Here is a 25401-nt window from a genome sequence, read left to right on the forward strand (position 1 = left end):
TTCAAATGAGTTCCAGATGCATTTGGTAGGGCTCCCTCAGTCCCTGCAACTAAAATGTCTCTCATGTGAGTGCAGAGATTGAAATAACACACAGACACAATGCCAGTCTGGGGAGATGAAAAGTACATGAAAAGTTTTGTAGGTTTTTAAAACCAAAAAAGAACAATAGTGAATTGACAAATCGAAAATACTAGTGGTGTATGACCTACAAGTATGTGATTATATTGATCTCTTGTTGATATTTAATATCCTTAATGAACAATTTGAATCTATGGAAGGAAGTGGAAAGATATTTCTTACATTAATATGGTATAAGAACATCTTAAATCTTAATGGAACTACCAGTACAAGTCATTCCATAATTGATCATGCATAGATGAGATACATGTGTACTGACATAAAACCCACAAAGTAATCTCCATTATGTTTAACATGAAAACACTTTATTCATCATGTCGTATATAATTTCATTGAAAACAAATCGATAAAAAGGAACCGTTACAGTTTGAAACTCCTATCACTTTCTACATGAACTTTCACTTGAACCAGGACTGATATTGAATGGTTTATAGATATATCCATCTTGTTTCTTTCCCAAACTTAAATCATGAGATTATTATCATAACATTCTATACAACATTTAAATAGAAACACAAAAATCACAAGTCTACATTAGTTCCCTGCTACTGAGATGGGTGGTTTAATGTAATGTGTTGTAGCATACTAGCATGCACTGTGACTAGGCAAAATCTAAATATAGCTCAACTGGACATCAACATCACTGAGGAGAGAAGTGAAATCTCATTGACTGTGTAACTTGAAAACAAAGGTCTATTCTAAAAGCCTTGCATTGCGCATCACATTGGTCATCCCTTCATTATGAGCTCGTATAGAACACAGAACCATCAACTCCTAGAAAGTGCATGACACATTTCAGAGCTAATAGGTCTAACTCTTGAGGAGATACAATAATAACACAATAATATTAGTCTTAATATTAGTCTCTTTTCAAATCTGGAAAAAGGGCTACAATGTTTTATTACAGTCATAACAATAGGAAAGATTTGGATAGATGAGCATTTACATAGCACTTCAATTACACTATCGAACAGGTACCTTATGTTATTGGTTCTGAATAAATACACAAAGGCATAAATAAATAAATACACCAAGCACTGTTTTGATTTTCCACAAACACACACACACACACACACACACACACACACACACACACACACACACACACACACACACACACACACACACACACACACACACACACACACACACACACACACACACACACACACACACACACACACACACACACACTTACTGTGGGTGACCCAGCCAACATAATTTGAGCACAATTCCTTTGTCTGCCAAATGTCTGAATTCAATGAAATGGAGTGTTCAAAACTTCTTCAGGATTGGTGGGTCCCCTGCGGGATGGTTGAGCTAATGTAGGCTAATGTGTTTAGCATGAGGTTGTAAGTAACAAGAACATTCCCCAGGACATAGACATATCTGATATTGGCAGAAAGCTTCAATTCTTGTTAATCTAACTGCACTGTCCAATTTACAGTAGCTATTACAGTGAAATAATACCATGCTATTGTTTGAGGAGAGTGCACAGTTTTGAACATGAAAAATTATTAATAAACAAATTAGGCACATTTGGGCAGTCTTGATACACATTTTGAACAGAAATGCAATGGTTCCTTGGATCAGTCTAATACTTTGCGCACACACTGCTGCCATCTAGTGGTCAGAATCTAAATTGCACCTGTGCTGGAATAATACATTATGGCCTTTCTCTTGCATTTCAAAGATGATGGTACAAAAAACTACAAAGAAAACAGTTGTTTTTTTCTTTGTATTATCTTTTACCAGATATAATGTTATATTCTCCTACATTCCTTTAACATTTCCACAAACCCCAAAGTGTTTGCTTTCAAATGGTACCAAGAATATGCACATCCTTGCTTCAGGGCCTGAGCTACAGGCAGTTAGATTTTGTATGTCATTTTAGGCAAAAATGGGAAAAAAGTGGCCAATTCTTAAGAGGTTTTAATCTGATCTGAGAATTCTCTTTCATTCAGTGTGAGGAAAATGAGATGTATAATGTATATTTGCTTCTCACAGTTGACATCAGTCAAACTCAAACACATCAAACAAAGCATCAAAGGTGAACACTGGTAGCTATTGTCTCCTGCAGCGTTCACAAGATACCTTTGAAAGCATTTTGAACATCTCAATTGCTTTTATTTCTCTGCAAATCACCAATTAATTCCAAAAGTATGTAAGAGCATGAGGAAAACAGTTATTCCCCTTCAATTTGAATCCCTGTGTGTCCTTTCTCTATCCCCTTGTACATCAAAAGCTTGGAAAGCTTTCAGCGCTCATTCACCTGTTCTCCTTAACTCTCTCACAGGCAGATCTAAGTAGTTACATTTAATAGTTAAACTGTCTATTAAATAAGTCTTAAGCAATTGCAGTGTCAAGTATAAAATGATAGGTACAAGAAGGTGGTGACAATTTGATCTCGAAGCTCTTAGTGAGGTTTAACAATGGACAGCATGAATCTACGAAATCAGTATTCTACACAGAGACAAGCACAACAGGCTAACATCTGATGGGCAGACTCGCTAGAGAAAGACGGGACAAACCTGTTGTGAAGGGATGGTGCCATGCATGTATAGAAAATCTGGTGTGAGTGTTGGTGTGTTTCTGTTCTCCATCTTTTACTGAGGGAGGTTTTACGAAATGGTTACCCCAGAAAGCACTGATCCTATCCCATTGGTCCCCTAGAGAGATGTCTTGTTGATGTCAACCTTGACTGGAAGTGGTCCTGCCTCCTCGCTCTCCTCTGGTTGGTCGATGGCTACAGCAATCACAGGGGTCAGATGGTAGGGGTTGACCTTCTGGACGTCATCAAGAAACTCCTTGTCTCCGTTGATGCTCAGCTGGAAAAAGGAATCAGTTATTCATTAAAATCGATGGAAATGTTCCCATTGTCTCTAGGAGTAATTCCCGCACAGGTAAACACATGTTAATTAAGATAACACTTGAGTGAGTTTACAATTAAAGATGCAGTCCGGGATCTTAAGCACTAACATATCATAAAATGTTTTTGGGTTTTTTGCAAGACAACATACAGTGGCAAGAAAAAGTAGGTGAACCCTTTAGAATTATCTGGATTTCTGCATAAATTGGTCATACAATTTGATCTGATCTTCATCTAAGTCACAACAACAGACAAACACAGTCTGCTTAAACTAATAACATACAAATTATTGTATTTTTCTTGTCTATATTGAATACATAATTTAAACATTCACAGTGTACATAGGTTTGAAAAAGTATGTGAACCCCCAGGCTAATGACCTCTCCAAAAGCTATTTGGAGTCAGAAGTCAGCTAACCCGGAGTCCAATCGATGAGACGAGATTGGAGTTGGTTAGAGCTGCCTTGCCCTAGAAAAAAATCACAAAATTTGAGTTTGCTAGAAGAAGCATTGCCTGATGTGAACCATGCCTTGAACAAAAGAGATCTCAGAAGACCTAAGATTAAGAATTGTTGACTTGCATAAAGCTGAAAAGGGTTACAAAAGTATCTCTAAAAGCCTTGATGTTCATCAATCCACGCACGGTAAGACAAATTGTCTATAAATGGAGAAAGTTCAGCACTGTTGCTACTCTCCCTGGGAGTGGCCGTCCTGCAAAGATGACTGCAAGAGCACAGCGCAGAATGCTCAATGAGGTTAAGAAGAATCCTAGAGCGTCAGCTAAAGACTTATAGTCATCTCTGGGACATGCTAACATCTCTGTTGACGAGTCTACGATACGTAAAACACTAAACAAGAATGGTGTTCATGAGAGGACACCACGGTAGAAGCCACTGCTGTCCAAAAAAACATTGCTGCACGTCTGATGTTTGCAAAAGTGCAGCTGAATGTTCCACAGCGCTACTGACAAAATATTCTATGGACAGATTAAACTAAAGTTGAGTTTTTTGGAAGGAATACACAACACTATGTGTGGAGAAAAAAATGGCACAGCACACCAATATCAAAACCTCATCCCAACTGTAAAGTATGGTGGAGGGAGCATCATGGTTTGGGGCTGCTTTGCTGCCTCAGGGCCTGGACAGCTTGCGATCATCGACGGAAAAATTAATTCCCAGGTTTAGCAAGACATTTTGCAGGAGAATGTAAGGCTATCTACCCGCCAATTGAAGCTCAACAGAAGTTGGGTGATGCAACAGGACAATGACCCAAAACACAGAATGAAATCAACAACAGAATAGCTTCAACAGAAGAAAATACGTGGCCCAGTCAGAGTCCTGACCTCAACCTGATTGAGATGCTGTGGCATGACCTCAAGAGAGCAGTTCACACCAGGCATCCCAAGAATATTGTTGAACTGAAACAGTTTTGTAAAGAGGAATGGTCAAAAATTCCTCCTGACCATTGTGCAGGTCTGATCCGCAACTATAGAAAACGTTTGGTTGAGGTTATTTAATGGAGGGTCAACCAGTTATTAAATACAAGGGTTCACATACTTTTCCCACCCTGCACTATGAATGTTTACACGGTGTGTTCAATAAAGACACGAAAACGTATAATTGTTTGTGTGTTATTAGTTTAAGCAGACTATGTTTGTCTATTGTTGTGACTTAGATGAAAATCAGATAACATTTTATGACCAATGTGTTTACTTGTGTTTTGATGTGCTGTTCTGGTGCAGTGACAAGGCTGGCACAGCTCAGCCACAACATCACCATGATGGACAGGAAGAGACAGGCAGCCAAGATCCAACGAGGCAGCCCAGAGCGCCTGAGAGAAAGGGGAGGATTAGGTAATGATACAGGCAATACAACTCAGAGGACCTCTAAATCAGAGGGCCCAAATGGGTTGATATGGGCAGATTACTATTCTTGTTCAATATCTCTTCACCTTGACATGCATCCCAGGAAGTCATGTTCAGCGGTTGGGTCTTCAGTATGTTGCTGGACTGCTGGGTGCTTGCCCTTGCCTCCCACCTTGGCTGCTACCTTCTCCCCATGTCCTTTCACACCTGCACAGAGGTGAATACTAATGAGCAACAGACTTTATGAGGAAGTGTAACAAATGTAACCTAATTTCACTCCTCTGGAGATCAATAAAGCATAATCAATTCAATGTAATCCTCCTTTAATGCATTGTATACTATATATTCTCCAGCAGGGGTCCCCAACTACATTCAGCCGGGGGCCCATTTTTCTTCAGCAGATGATCCGGGGGCCGGAACATAATTTTCAAATAATTTGTACACTGCAAATTGACTGCAAGAAGCACAAACGGATATAGTATTTGACAAAAACATTATAATTTCAAACGTTGTTTACATTGGGATAGGAACACGTCTCTATTTCTGCATGGAAATACTTGAGAACAGATTTCCAAAATTAAAATAACTTGGAGCTGATTTCCTGGTGTTTTGACAGTCTTTAATGTCCAAAAATGAAAAACGAGTTTTGTTTTTGCAAATTAAACAAATAAATTCACCCCCGAGCCAAATTCGGCTCACAGGTCAGAAGTTGGGGATCCCTGTCCTACGGGTCTTATGATGTTTTGTACATTATGGGTGTCAGTGTGTGACAGAGCTGCATGCCACCATGGGGTCTCACCATGGGGTCTCTGTGTGTGGGAGTGAATCTGTGGCCAGGGCTTGTCTGCCACATTGGAGCGGGGAGCCTGCAGCTCCGGCAGAGTGTACTCGATCTCCGGCTGGCTCTGGGAGGAACAACAAACAAAGTCAATTCAGGAACTAGTAATTACATGCAGTAATTTCACTGAGAAAGAGACAGAAAATGATCTGTTTAACACAGTGAGGTTAAACCATAAAAAAGCCTGGACTAAGAATACTCAATGAACAGCTAAACGACAGAGAGAAATAGACATACCTGTAGACTTAGGTATAGAGAATACTGCCAAATTAACTCGCTAATTATAGGAGAACATTGTATTTTCACATAATGTGTTCTGTTGCAAGCCAGGCAATGTATACCTCAGCCATCTGTAAAATGAAGACAGATGAACTAAAATGAACTTCCAAACAGTACCAAAATGTAATAATCTATTCCCACCTTATAATGGCAGTTCAGGTGTAGATTCTAATGAGCAGATTGTATGGATTGTTCTTTGGCACACCAGTGGAGTTTTAAATCAGCATTTCTTTCTGTCTTACTTCATTAAAGGACACCCTTGTTGCCCATTGTGGAGTCTGTTGGTTGGCTGCTCAAGAGCACAACCATTTACCCTCTCTGAGGGGAGTGAAAAGGCCACTTGACTGGAGAAAGTGTCTGAAAAGAGGCCTTAAAAACAGTGTCCTACAGTACGTGAGCGAACGTGCATCACTTGTGTGAAGACAGACTTAATCCCTGTGTGTACACACACACACACACACACACACACACACACACACACACACACACACACACACACACACACACACACACACACACACACACACACACACACACACACACACACACACACACACACACACACACACACACACACACACAGCTCTCTCGGCAGAGGCCTTATTGTGCCTTTCATTATGGGGACAGTGTTTCTGGCTTACCCTGGAGAACTCATTAAAATTGGATTTTGGTTACCCTCTACTGAACCTTTCCCAACAACAAGACGGAGGCAGCATCACCGCTCGGCGCTCTCAGCAGCAGGAGGACTGCAAGGGGATGGATGTATGCGTCGGCGGCTTGATGTTGTCTTCTTCTAAACGGACGAAGCAGGCGTTTAGCTGGTCCAGGAGCGAAGCGTCGGCGTCTGGCCTTCCCTTTATAATCCGTGATTGTCTGGAGTCCCTGCCACATACTTCTCGTGTCTGAGCCGCTGAATGGCGACCCCACTTTGTTCCTGTACTGCCGTTTTGCCTCTTTGATTGCCTTACAGAGGTCGTAGCTGGTCTGCACTTCCATGTTCCCAGTCACCTTGCCATGGTTAAATGTGGTGATTCACACTTTCAGTTTTGTGCGAATTCTGCCATCTATCCACGGTTTTTGGTTTTGATCAATTCTAATCGCCAGAGTGGGAACAACATCCTCTATGCAATTCCAGATAAACATAATTACAGAGTCAGTGTAGAGATGGGATAGCTGACAAAGTCATGAAAACGATGCGCACTTTCAATGGGGCAAAAGTTGTTTTCTGGAGGACCAGTTTAGCAACAATGACAATAAACTGCCATGTGGGGAATCGCAAGTGACTCGTTTCATCTTGTTTTGAGGTGTTTTGACTGATTTCATGTCAGTGCTAATATGTCAAAAACCCACTAGCTCGCTAATCAACAACTGTAACGATCTATTTGAGACAAGTGCTCATTGTGCAAATGTCTTTATGTTTTCAATAAACATTGGAGACAAAAAAGTTACTGAACAAAAAATGAAACAACATGCAACAATTTAAAATTTCACATTTTACTGAGTTAAAGTTCATGTAAGGAAATCAGTCAATTGAAATAATTCATTAGGCCCTAATCTATATATTTCACATGACTGTGAATACAGATATGCACCTGTTGGTCACAGACACCTTAAAACAAATGTAGGGGCGTGAATCAGAAAACCAGTCAGTGTGAAACATCTCCTTCACATAGAGTTGATCAGGCTGTTGTGGAATTTGGAACGTTGTCCCACTACTCTTCAATGGCTGTACGTTGCTGGATACTGGCGGGAACTGGAACACGCTGTCATACACATCCATCCAGAGCATCCCAAACATGTTCAATGGGTGACATGTCTGGTGAGTATGCAGGCCATGGAAGAACTGGGACATTTTCAGCTTCCAGGAATTGTGTACAGATCCTTGCGACATGGGACCATGTATTATCATGCTAAAACATGGCACGACAATGGGCCTCAGGATCACATCAGCAAACTGCTCACCCACACGACGCCATACGCCATCTGCCTGGTACAGTTGAAACTGGGATTCATCCGTGAAGAACACACTTTTCCAGCGTGCCAGTGGCCATCGAAGGTGAGCATTTGCCCACTAAAGTCAGTTACAAAGCCTAACTGCAGTCAGGTCAAGACCCTGGTGTGGATGATGAGCATGCAGATGAGCTTCCCTGAGACAGTGTCTGACAGTTTGTGCAGAAATTCTTCAGTTGGGCAAATGTTTCATCAGCTGTCAGGGTGGCTGGTCTCAGACGATCCCGCAGGTGAAGAACCCAGATGTGGAGGTTCTAGGCTGGCGTTGTTACACGTGGTCTGCGGTTGTCAGTTCAGTAGGACGTACTGCCAAATTCTTTAAAACGACGTTGGAGGCGGCTTATGGAAAATAAATTAACATTCGATTCTCTGGACGTTCCTGCAGTCAGCATGCCAATTGCACACTCCCTCAAAACTTGAGACATCTGTAGCATTGTGTTGTGTGACAAGACTGCACATTTTAGAGTGGCCTTTTATTGTCCCCAGCACAAGGTGGACCTGTGTAATGATCATGCTGTTTAATCAGCTTCTTGATATGCCACACCTGTCAGGTGGATGAATTATCTTGGCAAAGGAGAAATGCTCACTAACAGGGAAGTAAACAAATTTGTGCACAAAATGTGAAAGAAATAAGCTTTTTGTGCATATGGAAATGTTCTGGGATATTTTATTTAAGCTTATGAAACATGGTACCAACACTTTACATGTTGCGTTTATATTTTTGTTCAGTGTAGTTTACATGTTGTCAACAATCTAAGTCAAGGGCGTCTGTTTTGCCCCATAGTTGCATGCTCCGTTGATACTATTCTCAGAGGCGACCTGAAACATTTCCCAGTCCGCATGATGAAAACAATCTTGTAGTATAGATTCCGATTGGTCAGACCAACGTTAAACAGTCCTTACCACAGGAGCTTCCTGTTTAAGTTTCTGCCTATAGGTGGGGAGGAGCAGAATGGAGACGTGATCTGTTTTGCCGAAGGAAAGGCGGGGGAGGGCAATGATCCAGTAAGGCTGCCGGCCCAGAAGGCATCCCCAGCCGTGTCCTCAGAGCATGTGCAGACCAGCTGGCTAAAGTGTTTACGGACATATTCAATCTCTCCATATCCCAGTCTGCTGTCCCCACTTGCTTAAAGATGTTCACCATTGTTCCTGTACCCAAGAAAGCAAGGTAACTGAATTAAATTACTATCGCCCCGTAGCTCTCACTTCTGTCATCATGAAGTGCTTTGAGAGGCTAGTTAAGGACTATATAATCTCCACCTTACCTGACACCCTAGACCCACTACAATTCGCATATCGCTCCAACAGATCCGCGGACAACATAGTCACTATTGCATTGCATTGCCCTATGTAAGAATGCTGTTCATAAACTACAGCTCAGCCTTCAAAGCCATAGTGCCCTCCCAGCTCATCATTAATCTCAGGGCCTTTGGTCTGAACCCCTCCCTGTGCAATTGGTTCCTGGACTTCCTAACGGGCTGACCCCAAGTGGTGAAGGTAGGTAACAACACCTCCACCACACTGATTCTCGACACGGGGGCCCCACAGGGGTGCGTGCTGCTCAGCCCCCTCCTATACTATCTGTTCACCCATGACTGCGTGGCCATGCACGTCTCCAACTCAATCATCAAGTTTGCTGACCAGACTGGTCACAAGAAAGAACCGTCGATTTCGGATGTTTGAAAAGGTTCTGAGGACGTCAATATATGCCCCCCCCCCCCTCACCCCCCAAAAATTATGGCAGAGCACTAGGCTCAGAGCCAGAGTGCACTGCTTAGACGATTGCACCACAGCAGTTTACAATTCTCTAGCAAGCAGGGAGAGTACTTGATGATGTTTTAAGCCTTCCCCAAACCATAGCCCTAACCTTAACCACTCAGAATTAATACCTAAACTTAACCCTATGAGTTGTTTCTGTTTTAACCCTGTAACCACGCAGAATTAACACTGTAACCACGCTGAATTAAAGGGTAAGAAAAATCGACGTTCCTCCAATTACGGCAAATTCCTAAGTGAAACTATAAGATCAGGTTGTGGTGACGACAACAGTGGTAGGCCTGATTGTAGCTCCCTCCAGTAACCACGAGCACAAGTGTTCCTTGATTTTAACTGGCGGTTTTATTCTGTAGTTTTAGTCAGAATTATCACCTTCCGTGAGAACTCTAAAGTAAATGAACATACAGTTAAGCACACTCTTATAAACTTTCTTGTCTTATGAGTGACTTATTAGCTTGATATGACTCTGAAGCGCTTACATACATAAAAACAGTTTAGCCGTAGATATAACAGATTAAACACATGAATAAAGGAAAAATACCTCATTGGCTGCTTATTACAGAAGGGAGGAAATCAAAAACTTTACACTTCTTATTCCTGGCATGAATTCACACTTCATATTTAAATTATTATAACGTTACCATCCTAACATACACGTTTCAACCGTTACGAACTACACTGAATACACGAAAAACCTAGCTAACACAGTGTGGGATTGCCTTCGCTCCAAAAGTGTGTTTCTACGATAATAATCCCCGTTACAACAGTTCTTAGCAAGTTCTGCTTGTCTTACCATTTCCCCTGCATAGCGAACACAGAAAGAATTCAAACAAAAACAACGACATAGACTGACAGGTTAACTGTCAGTTACACTGACTACCAACAACGATGAGACAGCCTACTGGGAGGAGGTGAGAGCCCTGGTGAAGTGGTGCCAGAAAAAAAACTTCACCCGCAACATCAATAAAACGAAGGAGCTAATTGTGGACTACAGGAGACAGCAGAGAGAGCACACCCCCATCTACATCAATGGGGCCGCAGTGGAGACGGTCAAAAGCTCCAAGTTCCTAGGAGTGCACATCACTGACAACCTGAAATGATCCCTTCAGACAGTGTGGTGAAGAAGGCGCAACAACTCCTCTTCAATCTCAGGAGGATGAAGAAATTTGTCTTGGACCCTAAAACCTCAAACTTCTACATATGCACCATTGAGAGCATCCTGTTGGGCTGTATCACCGCCTAGTACAGCAATTGCACCATCCACAATCGCAGGGCTCTCCACCTCTATATCAGGTATCAGAGGAAGGCCCAAAAAATTGCCGAAGACCCCAGCCACCCAAGTATAGACTGTTCACTTTGCTACCGTCTGGCAAACAGGCTCCGAGACAGCTTCAACAACCAAGCCATAAGACTGCTAAACAGCCAGACTGCTATAAATAGTCAATTAATGGAACCAGAACTAGAGTAAGTCAGTACAGCTATCTTGCACTGACCCTACACACACTCACTAGCGCAGGGCTATCCAACCCTGTTTATGGAGAGCTACCCTAATGTAGGTTTTTACTCCAACCTCAGTTGTAACTAACCTCATTCAACTTATCAACCAAGTAATTATTAGAATCAGGTGTGCTAGATTAGAGTTGGAGCGAAAACCTACAGGTTGGTAGCTCTCCAGGAACAGGGTTGGAGAGCCCTTCACTAGATTATATATGCACACACTCGCTGACACACATTACATTGACACTCCCACACAAAACCCCCCCCCACACACACACACACACACACACAAACACACACAATTTGCTGCTGCTACTCTGTTCTTTGTTTTACTCTTATTATTATCTATCCTGATGCCCAGTCACTGTACCCTGCCTTCATGTACATACACTGTATCTACCACAGGAGGTCGGTGACACCTTAATTGGGGAGAACAGCCTCGTGGTAATTCCATTTGCTCCGTTCCAGCCATTATTATGAGCCGCTCTCCCTTCAGTAGCCTCCTGTGATATCTACCTGAAATACCTCGTACCTCTGCACATTGATCTGGTACTGGTACTCCCTGTATATAGCTCCACATTGATCTGGTACTGGTACTCCCTGTATATAGCTCCACATTGATCTGGTACTGGAACTCCCTGTATATAGCTCCACATTGATCTGGTACTGGTACTCCTTGTATATATCTCCACATTGATCTGGTACTGGTATTCCCTGTGTATAGCTCCACATTGATCTGGAACTGGTACTCCCTGTATATAGCTCTACATTGATCTGGTACTGGTAATCCCTGTATATAGCTCCACATTGATTTGATACTGGTACTCCTTGTATATAGCTCCACATTGATCTGGTACTGGTACTCCCTGTATATAGCTCCACATTGATCTGGTACTGGTATTCCCTGTATATAGTTCCACATTGATCTGGTACTGGTACTCCCTGTATATAGCTCCACATTGATCTGGTACTGGTACTCCTTGTATATAGCTCCACATTGATCTGGTACTGGTACTCCCTGTATATAGCTCCACATTGATCTGGTACTGGTACTCCTTGTATATAGCTCCACATTGATCTGGTACTGGTACTCCCTGTATATAGCTCCACATTGATCTGGTACTGGTACTCCCTGTATATAGCTCCACATTGATCTGGTACTGGTACTCCTTGTATATAGCTCCACATTGATCTGGTACTGGTACTCCCTGTATATAGCTCCACATTGATCTGGTACTAGTACTCCCTGTATATAGCTCCACATTGATCTGGTACTCCCTGTATATAGCTCCACATTGATCTGGTACTGGTACTCCCTGTATATAGCTTCACATTGATCTGGTACTGGTACTCACTGTATATAGCTCCACATTGATCTGGTACTGGTACTCCTTGTATATAGCTCCACATTGATCTGGTACTGGTACTCCCTGTATATAGCTCCACATTGATCTGGTACTGGTACTCCCTGTATATAGCTCCACATTGATCTGGTACTGGTACTTCTTGTATATAGCTCCACATTGATCTGGTATTGGTACTCCCTGTATATAGCTCCACATTGATCTGGTACTGGTACTCCCTGTATATAGCTCCACATTGATCTGGTACTGGTACTCCTTGTATATAGCTCCACATTGATCTGGTACTGGTACTCCCTGTATATAGCTCCACATTGATCTGGTACTAGTACTCCCTATATATAGCTCCACATTAATCTGGTACTGGTACTCCCTGTATATAGCTCCACATTGATCTGGTACTGGTACTCCTGGTATATAGCTCCACATTGATCGGTACTGGTACTCCCTGTATATAGCTCCACATTGATCTGGTACTGGTACTCCTTGTATATAGCTCCACATTGATCTGGTACTGGTATTCCCTGTATATAGTTCCACATTGATCTGGTACTGGTACTCCCTGTATATAGCTCCACATTGATCTGGTACTGGTACTCCTTGTATATAGCTCCACATTGATCTGGTACTGGTACTCCCTGTATATAGCTCCACATTGATCTGGTACTGGTACTCCCTGTATATAGCTCCACATTGATATGGTACTGGTACTCCTTGTATATAGCTCCACAATGATCTGGTACTGGTACTCCCTGTATATAGCTCCACATTGATCTGGTACTGGTACTCCCTGTATATAGCTCCACAATGATCTGGTACTGGTACTCCCTGTATATAGCTCCACATTGATCTGGTACTGGTACTCCCTATATATAGCTCCACATTGATCTGGTACTGTTACTCCTTGTATATAGCTCCACATTGATCTGGCACTGGTACTCCCTGTATATAGCTCCACATTGATCTGGCACTGGTACTCCCTGTATATAGCTCCACATTGATCTGGTACTGGTACTCCTTGTATATAGCTCCACATTGATCTGGTACTCCCTGTATATAGCTCCACATTGATCTGGTACTGGTACTCCCTGTATATAGCTCCACATTGATCTGGTACTCCCTGTATATAGCTCCAAATTGATCTGGTACTGGTACTCCTTGTATATAGCTCCACATTGATCTGGTACTGGTACTCCCTGTATATAGATCCACATTGATCTGGTACTGGTACTCCTTGTATATAGCTCCACATTGATCTGGTACTGGTACTCCCTGTATATAGCTCCACATTGATCTGGTACTGGTACTCCCTGTATATAGCTCCACATTGATCTGGTACTCCCTGTATATAGCTCCACATTGATCTGGTACTGGTACTCCCTGTATATAGCTTCACATTGATCTGGTACTGGTACTCACTGTATATAGCTCCACATTGATCTGGTACTGGTACTCCTTGTATATAGCTCCACATTGATCTGGTACTGGTACTCCCTGTATATAGCTCCACATTGATCTGGTACTGGTACTCCCTGTATATAGCTCCACATTGATCTGGTACTGGTACTCCTTGTATATAGCTCCACATTGATCTGGCACTCCCCGTATATAGCTCCACATTGATCTGGTACTGGTACTCCCTGTATATAGCTCCACATTGATCTGGTACTGGTATTCCTTGTATATAGCTCCACATTGATCTGGTACTGGTACTCCCTGTATATAGCTCCACATTGATCTGGTACTGGTACTCCCTGTATATAGCTCCACATTGATATGGTACTGGTACTCCTTGTATATAGCTCCACAATGATCTGGTACTGGTACTCCCTGTATATAGCTCCACATTGATCTGGTACTGGTACTCCCTGTATATAGCTCCACATTGATCTGGTACTGGTACTCCCCGTATATAGCTCCACATTGATCTGGTACTGGTACTCCTTGTATATAGCTCCACATTGATCTGGTACTGGTACTCCCTGTATATAGCTCCACATTGATCTGGTACTAGTACTCCCTGTATATAGCTCCACATTGATCTGGTACTGGTACTCCCTGTATATAGCTCCACATTGATCTGGTACTGGTACTCCTTGTATATAGCTCCACATTGATCGGTACTGGTACCACCTGTATATAGCTCCACATTGATCTGGTACTGGTACTCCTTGTATATAGCTCCACATTGATCTGGTACTGGTATTCCCTGTATATAGTTCCACATTGATCTGGTACTGGTACTCCCTGTATATAGCTCCACATTGTTCTGGTCCTGGTACTGCTTGTATATAGCTCCACATTGATCTGGTACTGGTACTCCCTGTATATAGCTCCACATTGATATGGTACTGGTACTCCTTGTATATAGCTCCACAATGATCTGGTACTGGTACTCCCTGTATATAGCTCCACATTGATCTGGTACTGGTACTCCCTGTATATAGCTCCACATTGATCTGGTACTGGTACTCCCTGTATATAGCTCCACATTGATCTGGCACTGGTACTCCCTGTATATAGCTCTACATTGATCTGGCACTGGTACTCCCTGTATATAGCTCCACATTGATCTGGTACTGGTACTCCCTGTATATAGCTCCACATTGATCTGGTACTGGTACTCCCTGTATATAGCTTCACATTGATCTGGTACTGGTACTCCTTGTATATAGCTCCACATTGATCTGGTACTGGTACTCCTTGTATATAGCTCCACATTGATCTGGTACTGGTACTCCCTGTATATAGCTCCACATTGATCTGGTACTCCCTGTATATAGCTCCACATTGATCTGGTACTGGTACTCCTTGTATATAGCTCCACATTGATCTGGCACTGGTACTCCCTGTATATAGCTCCACATTGATCTGGCACTGGTACTCCCTGTATATAGCTACACATTGATTTGGTACTGGTACTCCTTGTATATAGCTCCACATTGATCTGGTACTCCCTGTATATAGCTCCACATTGATCTGGTACTGGTACTCCCTGTATATAGCTCCACATTGATCTGGTACTCCCTGTATATAGCTCCACATTGATCTGGTACTGGTACTCCCTGTATATAGCTTCACATTGATCTGGTACTGGTACTCACTGTATATAGCTCCACATTGATCTGGTACTGGTACTCCTTGTATATAGCTCCACATTGATCTGGTACTGGTACTCCCTGTATATAGCTCCACATTGATCTGGTACTGGTACTCCCTGTATATAGCTCCACATTGATATGGTACTGGTACTCCTTGTATATAGCTCCACAATGATCTGGTACTGGTACTCCCTGTATATAGCTCCACATTGATCTGGTACTGGTACTCCCTGTATATAGCTCCACATTGATCTGGTACTGGTACTCCCTGTATATAGCTCCACATTGATCTGGCACTGGTACTCCCTGTATATAGCTCTACATTGATCTGGCACTGGTACTCCCTGTATATAGCTCCACATTGATCTGGTACTGGTACTCCCTGTATATAGCTCCACATTGATCTGGTACTGGTACTCCCTGTATATAGCTTCACATTGATCTGGTACTGGTACTCACTGTATATAGCTCCACATTGATCTGGTACTGGTACTCCTTATATATAGCTCCACATTGATCTGGTACTGGTACTCCTTGTATATAGCTCCACATTGATCTGGTACTGGTACTCCTTGTATATAGCTCCACATTGATCTGGTACTGGTACTCCCTGTATTTAGCTCCACATTGATCTGGTACTGGTACTCCCTGTATATAGCTCCACATTGATCTGGTACTGGTACTCCTTGTATATAGCTCCACATTGATCTGGTACTGGTATTCCCTGTATATAGTTCCACATTGATCTGGTACTGGTACTCCCTGTATATAGCTCCACATTGATCTGGTACTGGTACTCCTTGTATATAGCTCCACATTGATCTGGTACTGGTACTCCCTGTATATAGCTCCACATTGATCTGGTACTGGTACTCCCTGTATATAGCTCCACATTGATATGGTACTGGTACTCCTTGTATATAGCTCCACATTGATCTGGTACTGGTACTCCTTGTATATAGCTCCACATTGATCTGGCACTGGTACTCCCTGTATATACAGTGGGGAGAACAAGTATTTGATACACTGCCGATTTTGCAGGTTTTCCTACTTACAAAGCATGTAGAGGTCTGTAATTTTTATCATAGGTACACTTCAACTGTGAGAGACAGAATCTAAAACAAATATCCAGAAAATCACATTGTATGATTTTTAAGTAATTAATTTGCATTTTATTGCATGAAATAAGTATTTGATACATCAGAAAAGCAGAACTTAATATTTGGTACAGAAACCTTTGTTTGCAATTACAGAGATCATACATTTCCTGTAGTTCTTGACCAGGTTTGCACACACTGCAGCAGGGATTTTGGCCCACTCCTCCATACAGACCTTCTCCAGATCCTTCAGGTTTGGGGGCTGTCGCTGGGCAATACGGACTTTCAGCTCCCTCCAAAGATTTTATATTGGGTTCAGGTCTGGAGACTGGCTAGGCCACTCCAGGACCTTGAGATGCTTCTTACGGAGCCACTCCTTAGTTGCCCTGGCTGTGTGTTTCGGGTCGTTGTCATGCTGGAAGACCCAGCCACGACCCATCTTCAATGCTCTTACTGAGGGAAGGAGGTTGTTGGCCAAGATCTCGCGATAAATGGCCCCATCCATCCTCCCCTCAATACGGTGCAGTCGCCCTGTCCCCTTTGCAGAAAAGCATCCCCAAAGAATGATGTTTCCACCTCCATGCTTCACGGTTGAGATGGTGTTCTTGGGGTTGTACTCATCCTTCTTCTTCCTCCAAACACGGCGAGTGGAGTTTAGACCAAAAAGCTATATTTTTGTCTCATCAGACCACATGACCTTCTCCCATTCCTCCTCTGGATCATCCAGATGGTCATTGGCAAACTTCAGACGGTCCTGGACATGCGCTGGCTTGAGCAGAGGGACCTTGCGTGCGCTGCAGGATTTTAATCCATGACGGCGTAGTGTGTTACTAATGGTTTTCTTTGAGACTGTGGTCCCAGCTCTCTTCAGGTCATTGACCAGGTCCTGCCGTGTAGTTCTGGGCTGATCCCTCACCTTCCTCATGATCATTGATGCCCCACGAGGTGAGATCTTGCATGGAGCCCCAGACCAAGGGTGATTGACCGTCATCTTGAACTTCTTCCATTTTCTAATAATTGCGCCAACAGTTGTTGCCTTCTCACCAAGCTGCTTGCCTATTGTCCTGTAGTCCATCCTAGCCTTTTGCAGGTCTACAATTTTATCCCTGATGTCCTTACACAGCTCTCTGGTCTTGGCCATTGTGGAGAGGTTGGAGTCTGTTTGATTGAGTGTGTGGACAGGTGTCTTTTATATAGGTATCGAGTTCAAACAGGTGCAGTTAATACAGGTAATGAGTGGAGAACAGGAGGGCGTCTTAAAGAAAAACTAACAGGTCTGTGAGAGCCGGAAATCTTACTGGTTGGTAGGTGATCAAATACTTATGTCATGCAATAAAATGCAAATTAATTACTTAAAAATCATACAATGTGATTTTCTGGATTTTTGTTTTAGATTCCGTCTCTCACAGTTGAAGTGTACCTGTGATAAAAATTACAGACCTCTACATGCTTTGTAAGTAGGAAAACCTGCAAAATCGGCAGTGTATCAAATACTTGTTCTCCCCACTGTAGCTCCACATTGATCTGGCACTGGTACTCCCTGTATATAGCTCCACATTGATCTGGTACGTGTACTCCTTGTATATAGCTCCACATTGATCTGGTACTCCCTGTATATAGCTCCACATTGATCTGGTACTGGTACTCCTTGTATATAGCTCCACATTGATCTGGCACTGGTACTCCCTGTATATAGCTCCACATTGATCTGGCACTGGTACTCCCTGTATATAGCTCCACATTGATCTGGTACTGGTACTCCTTGTATATAGCTCCACATTGATCTGGTACTCCCTGTATATAGCTCCACATTGATCTGGTACTGGTACTCCCTGTATATAGCTCCACATTGATCTGGTACTCCCTGTATATAGCTCCACATTGATCTGGTACTGGTACTCCCTGTATATAGCTTCACATTGATCTGGTACTGGTACTCACTGTATATAGCTCCACATTGATCTGGTACTGGTACTCCTTGTATATAGCTCCACATTGATCTGGTACTGGTACTCCTTGTATATAGCTCCACATTGATCTGGTACTGGTACTCCTTGTATACAGCTCCACATTGATCTGGTACTGGTACTCCCTGTATATAGCTCCACATTGATCTGGTACTGGTACTCCCTGTATATAGCTCCACATTGATCTGGTACTGGTACTCCTTGTATATAGCTCCACATTGATCTGGCACTGGTACTCCCCGTATATAGCTCCACATTTTTTATTTTATTTTTTTACATTTTATTTCACCTTTATTTAACCAGGTAGGCTAGTTGAGAACAAGTTCTCATTTGCAACTGCGACCTGGCCAAGATAAAGCATAGCAGTGTGAACAGACAACACAGAGTTACACATGGAGTAAACAATAAACAAGTCAATAACATGGTAGAAAAAAAAGAGAATCTATATACAATGTGTGCAAAAGGCATGAGGTAGGCAATAAATCGAATAATTACAATTTAGCAGATTAACACTGGAGTGATAAATCATCAGATGATCATGTGCAAGAAGAGATACTGGTGTGCAAAAGAGCAGAAAAGTAAATAAATAAAAGCAGTATGGGGGGTGAGGTAGGTAAATTGGGTGGGTAGTTTACAGATGGACTATGTACAGCTGCAGCGATCGGTTAGCTGCTCGGATAGCAGATTTTTAAAGTTGTTGAGGGAGATAAAAGTCTCCAACTTCAGAGATTTTTGCAATTCGTTCCAGTCGCAGGCAGCAGAGAACTGGAAGGAAAGGCGTCCAAATGAGGTTTTGGCTTTAGGGATGATCAGTGAGATACACCTGCTGGAGCGCGTGCTGCGGGTGGGTGTAGCCATCGTGAACAGTGAACTGAGATAAGGCGGCACTTTACCTAGCATAGCCTTGTAGATGACCTGGAGCCAGTGGGTCTGACGACGAACATGTAGCGAGGGCCAGCCGACTAGGGCATACAGGTCGCAGTGGTGGGTCGTATAAGGTGCTTTAGTAACAAAACGAATGGCACTGTGATAAACTGCATCCAGTTTGCTGAGTAGAGTATTGGAAGCTATTTTGTAGATGACATCGCCGAAGTCGAGGATCGGTAGGATAGTCAGTTTTACTAGGGTAAGTTTGGCGGCGTGAGTGAAGGAGGCTTTGTTGCGGAATAGAAAGCCGATTCTTGATTTGATTTTGGATTGGAGATGTTTGATATGAGTCTGGAAGGAGAGTTTGCAGTCTAGCCAGACACCTAGGTACTTATAGATGTCCACATATTCTAGGTCGGAACCGTCCAGGGTGGTGATGCTAGTCGGGCGTGCGGGTGCAGGCAGCGAACGGTTGAAAAGCATGCATTTGGTTTTACTAGCGTTTAAGAGCAGTTGGAGGCCACGGAAGGAGTGTTGTATGGCATTGAAGCTCGTTTGGAGGTTAGATAGCACAGTGTCCAAGGAAGGGCCGGAAGTATATAGAATGGTGTCGTCTGCGTAGAGGTGGATCAGGGAATCGCCCGCAGCAAGAGCAACATCATTGATGTATACAGAGAAAAGAGTCGGCCCGAGAATTGAACCCTGTGGTACCCCCATAGAGACTGCCAGAGGACCGGACAACATGCCCTCCGATTTGACACACTGAACTCTGTCTGCAAAGTAGTTGGTGAACCAGGCAAGGCAGTCATTAGAAAAACCGAGGCTACTGAGTCTGCCGATAAGAATATGGTGATTGACAGAGTCGAAAGCCTTGGCCAGGTCGATGAAGACGGCTGCACAGTAATGTCTTTTATCAATGGCGGTTATGATATCGTTTAGTACCTTGAGCGTGGCTGAGGTGCACCCGTGACCGGCTCGGAAACCGGATTGCACAGCGGAGAAGGTACGGTGGGATTCGAGATGGTCAGTGATCTGTTTGTTGACTTGGCTTTCGAAGACCTTAGATAGGCAGGGCAGGATGGATATAGGTCTGTAACAGTTTGGGTCCAGGGTGTCTCCCCCTTTGAAGAGGGGGATGACCGCGGCAGCTTTCCAATCCTTGGGGATCTCAGATGATACGAAGGAGAGGTTGAACAGGCTGGTAATAGGGGGTGCGACAATGGCGGCGGACAGTTTCAGAAATAGGGGGTCCAGATTGTCAAGCCCAGCTGATTTGTATGGGTCCAGGTTTTCCAGCTCTTTCAGAACATCTGCTATCTGGATTTGGGTAAAGGAGAAGCTGGGGAGGCTTGGGCGAGTAGCAGCGGGGGGGGCGGGGCTGTTGGCCAAGGTTGGAGTCGCCAGGAGGAAGGCATGGCCAGCCATTGAGAAATGCTTGTTGAAGTCTTCGATTATCACGGATTTATCGGTGGTGACCGTGTTACCTAGCCTCAGTGCAGTGGGCAGCTGGGAGGAGGTGCTCTTGTTCTCCATGGACTTTACAGTATCCCAGAACTTTTTGGAGTTAGAGCTACAGGATGCAAATTTCTGCTTGAAAAAGCTGGCCTTTGCTTTCCTGACTGACTGCGTGTATTGGTTCCTGACTTCCCTGAACAGTTGCATATCGCGGGGGCTCTTCGATGCTATTGCAGTTCGCCACAGGATGTTTTTGTGCTGGTCGAGGGCAGTCAGGTCTGGAGTGAACCAAGGGCTATATCTGTTCTTGGTTCTGCATTTTTTGAACGGAGCATGCTTGTCTAATATGGTGAGGAAGTAACATTTAAAGAATGACCAGGCATCCTCAACTGACGGGATGAGGTCAATATCCTTCCAGGGTACCCGGGCCAGGTCGATTAGAAAGGCCTGCTCGCAGAAGTGTTTTAGGGAGCGTTTGACAGTGATGAGGGGTGGTCGTTTGACCGCGGACCCGTGGCGGATACAGGCAATGAGGCAGTGATCGCTGAGATCTTGATTGAAGACAGCAGAGGTGTATTTGGAGGGCAGGTTGGTCAGGATAATGTCTATTAGGGTGCCCATGTTTACGGATTTAGGGTTGTACCTGGTGGGTTCCTTGATGATTTGTGTGAGATTGAGGGCATCAAGCTTGGATTGTAGGACTGCCGGGGTGTTAAGCATATCCCAGTTTAGGTCACCTAACAGAACAAACTCTGAAGCTAGATGGGGAGCGATCAATTCACAGATGGTGTCCAGGGCACAGCTGGGAGCTGAGGGGGGTCGGTAGCAGGCGGCAACAGTGAGAGACTTATTTCTGGAGAGATTAATTTTTAAAATTAGAAGTTCGAACTGTTTGGGCATAGACCTGGAAAGTATGACAGAACTTTGCAGGCTAACTCCTCCCCCTTTGGCAGTTCTATCTTGACGGAAAGTGTTATAGTTGGGTATGGAAATCTCAGAATTTTTGGTGGCCTTCCTAAGCCAGGATTCGGACACGGCAAGGACATCAGGGTTGGCAGAGTGTGCTAAAGCGGTGAGTAAGGCAAACTTAGGGAGGAGGCTTCTGATGTTGACATGCATGAGGCCAAGGCTTTTTCGATCACAGAAGTCAACAAATGAGGGTGTCTGGGGACATGCAGGGCCTGGGTTTACCTCCACATCACCCGAGGAACAGAGGAGTAGTAGGATGAGGGTGCGGCTAAAGGCTATCAAAACTGGTCGCCTAGAGCGTTGGGGACAAAGAATAAAAGGAGCAGATTTATGGGCGTGGTAGAATAGATTCTGGGCATAATGTGCAGACAGGGGTATGGTGGGGCGCGGGTACAGCGGAGGCAAGCCCAGGCACTGGGTGATGATAAGAGAGGTTGTATCTCTGGACATGCTGGTCTCAATGGGTGAGGTCACCGCATGTGTGGGGGGTGGGACAAAGGAGGTATCAGAGGTACGGAGAGTGGAACTACAGGGTCCATTGCAAACCAAAACAATGATAATGATAACTAGCCTGAACAACAGTATGCAAGGCATATTGATATTTGAGAGAGACATACAATAAGGCATAAAGTGATTGCAGGTCTTGATTGGGAGAGCTAGCTAAAACAACAGGTAAGATAACAGCAGCAATAACAGGGTGCTAGTCTAACACAGCAACAACAGGTAAAAATGGCGACGACTAGGCAGAGAGGGTCGGATTAACTACACACAGATCCTGAGTTAAAGCACAGAGCCGACAGATAAAACACAAATAAACAGAATGGAGTACCGTGAATTAATGGACAGTCAAGCATGCATCAGTTATGTAGCCAAGTGATCATAGTGTCCAGGGGGCAGCCGTAGATGGAGCAGGGAGGCCTCCACTAAGCTAGCACGCGGCGTTTAAAGTTAGTAGCCCGGGGGGTGGTCTGCTCAGACGGAGGGGGTCTGCTCAGACGTGGTCGTGTCGACAGAGAATCCAAGCCGGATGGCGAAAGAGAGGTTGTGAATTGTAGAATTGTGTTTGCTAACTGGTGCTAGCTTCGTGGCAGTGGCGCTAGCTGCGCTAGCTGCAAGCTAGCTGTGAGGATCAGAAGTAGTGGCTCAGGGATTACGGCAGGAATCCGGCGTTGTTGTCGAGAGACAGTCCGATGCTGGTAAATTGGTGAGTAATATCCAGGCTAATAACAGGGCTGGTGTCTGTGCAGAAGGTAAAAGCTACTAGCAGCGGCAAAAAAATGGCTAAATTAGCTTGTAGCTGATTTAGACCAGTTGTGGTGGATTGGCAGGGCTCTGTGTCGGCAAAAAAAGGTCCAGTCCAATTGGCAAAAGAGGTATTGTAGCCCAAGAATTCGCTGGTAGACCTCTTCGGCTAGCCGGCAGATGGGCCTAGCTCGAGGCTAGCTCAAGGCTAACTGGTGCTTGCTTCGGGACAGAGGTGTTAGCCAGTAGTAGCCACTCGGTTGCAGCTAGCTAGCTGTGATGATACGGTGTAATTGTCCAGAGCTTGCGTCAGGAATCCGGTGATGTGGTAGAGAAAAAGCAGTCCTATATGCTCTGGGTTGATATCGCGCTTGCAGACTGGCAGGTATTGGCCCGGTATTGAAGCTGGCTGTGTCCGAGTTGAGGGTGAAGACCGCAGCAGTGGCTAACTGACTACTAGCTAGTTATCTGGCTAGCTTCTGATTGGGGTTACGGTTCTAAAGTATAAAAAATAGCAGGTCCGTACCACATTGGGTGAGGCGGAATGTAGGAATGTATATTCAGTTCCTAGATGGAAAGTGAAATTAATCTGATCTGGTACTGGTACTCCTTGTATATAGCTCCACATTGATCTGGTACTGGTACTCCCTGTATATAGCTCCACATTGATCTGGTACTAGTACTCCCTGTATATAGCTCCACATTGATCTGGTACTGGTACTCCCTGTATATAGCTCCACATTGATCTGGTACTGGTACTCCTTGTATATAGCTCCAAATTGATCGGTACTGGTACTCCCTGTATATAGCTCCACATTGATCTGGTACTGGTACTCCTTGTATATAGCTCCACATTGATCTGGTACTGGTATTCCCTGTATATAGTTCCACATTGATCTGGTACTGGTACTCCCTGTATATAGCTCCACATTGATCTGGTACTGGTACTCCTTGTATATAGCTCCACATTGATCTGGTACTGGTACTCCCTGTATATAGCTCCACATTGATCTGGTACTGGTACTCCCTGTATATAGCTCCACATTGATATGGTACTGGTACTCCTTGTATATAGCTCCACAATGATCTGGTACTGGTACTCCTTGTATATAGCTCCACATTGATCTGGTACTGGTACTCCCTGTATATAGGTCCACATTGATCTGGTACTGGTACTCCTTGTATATAGCTCCACATTGATCTGGCACGGGTACTCCCTGTATATAGCTCCACATTGATCTGGCACTGGTACTCCCTGTATATAGCTCCACATTGATCAGGTACTGGTACTCCTTGTATATAGCTCCACATTGATCTGGTACTCCCTGTATATAGCTCCACATTGATCTGGTACTGGTACTCCCTGTATATAGCTCCACATTGATCTGGTACTCCCTGTATATAGCTCCACATTGATCTGGTACTGGTACTCCCTGTATATAGCTCCACATTGATCTGGTACTGGTACTCCTTGTATATAGCTCCACATTGATCTGGTACTGGTACTCCTTGTATATAGCTCCACATTGATCTGGTACTGGTACTCCTTGTATATGCTCCACATTGATCTGGTACTGGTACTTCCTGTATATAGCTCCACATTGATCTGGTACTGGTACTCCTTGTATATAGCTCCACATTGATCTGGCACTGGTACTCCCTTTATATAGCTCCACATTGATCTGGTACTGGTACTCCTTGTATATGCTCCACATTGATCTGGTACTGGTACTCCCTGTATATAGCTCCACATTGATCTGGTACTAGAACTCCCTGTATATAGCTCCACATTGATCTGGTACTGGTACTCCCTGTATATAGCTCCACATTGATCTGGTACTGGTACTCCCTGTATATAACTCCACATTAATCTGGTACTTCCTGTATATAGCTCCACATTGATCTGGTACTGGTACTCCTTGTATATAGCTCCACATTTATCTGGTACTCCCTGTATATAGCTCCACATTGATCTGGTACTCCCTGTATATAGTTCCACATTGATCTGGTACTCCTTGTATATAGCTCCACATTGATCTGGTACTCCCTGTATATAGCTCCACATTGATCTG

At 43.9% G+C, this 25401-nt stretch overlaps 1 protein-coding gene across 1 annotated transcript in view; it reads right to left on the reverse strand.

Annotated features, from left to right (window-relative positions):
• Window positions 1-421: 421 nt before the first annotated feature.
• LOC139578338 (transmembrane protein 59-like) overlaps window positions 422-25401 on the reverse strand; it is a 35021-nt gene continuing 10041 nt past the window's right edge. The window contains exons 5-8 of the mRNA XM_071405788.1: window positions 5670-5775; window positions 4957-5077; window positions 4719-4836; window positions 422-2966 (exon numbers count right to left, since the gene is read on the reverse strand). Coding sequence (XP_071261889.1) covers window positions 2808-2966; window positions 4719-4836; window positions 4957-5077; window positions 5670-5775 — 504 coding nt within the window. The 3' untranslated portion in view covers window positions 422-2807. The remainder of the gene's footprint in view (window positions 2967-4718; window positions 4837-4956; window positions 5078-5669; window positions 5776-25401) is intronic.

Source organism: Salvelinus alpinus, chromosome 6 (assembly GCF_045679555.1).
Source record: "Salvelinus alpinus chromosome 6, SLU_Salpinus.1, whole genome shotgun sequence".
Taxonomy (NCBI): domain Eukaryota; kingdom Metazoa; phylum Chordata; class Actinopteri; order Salmoniformes; family Salmonidae; genus Salvelinus; species Salvelinus alpinus.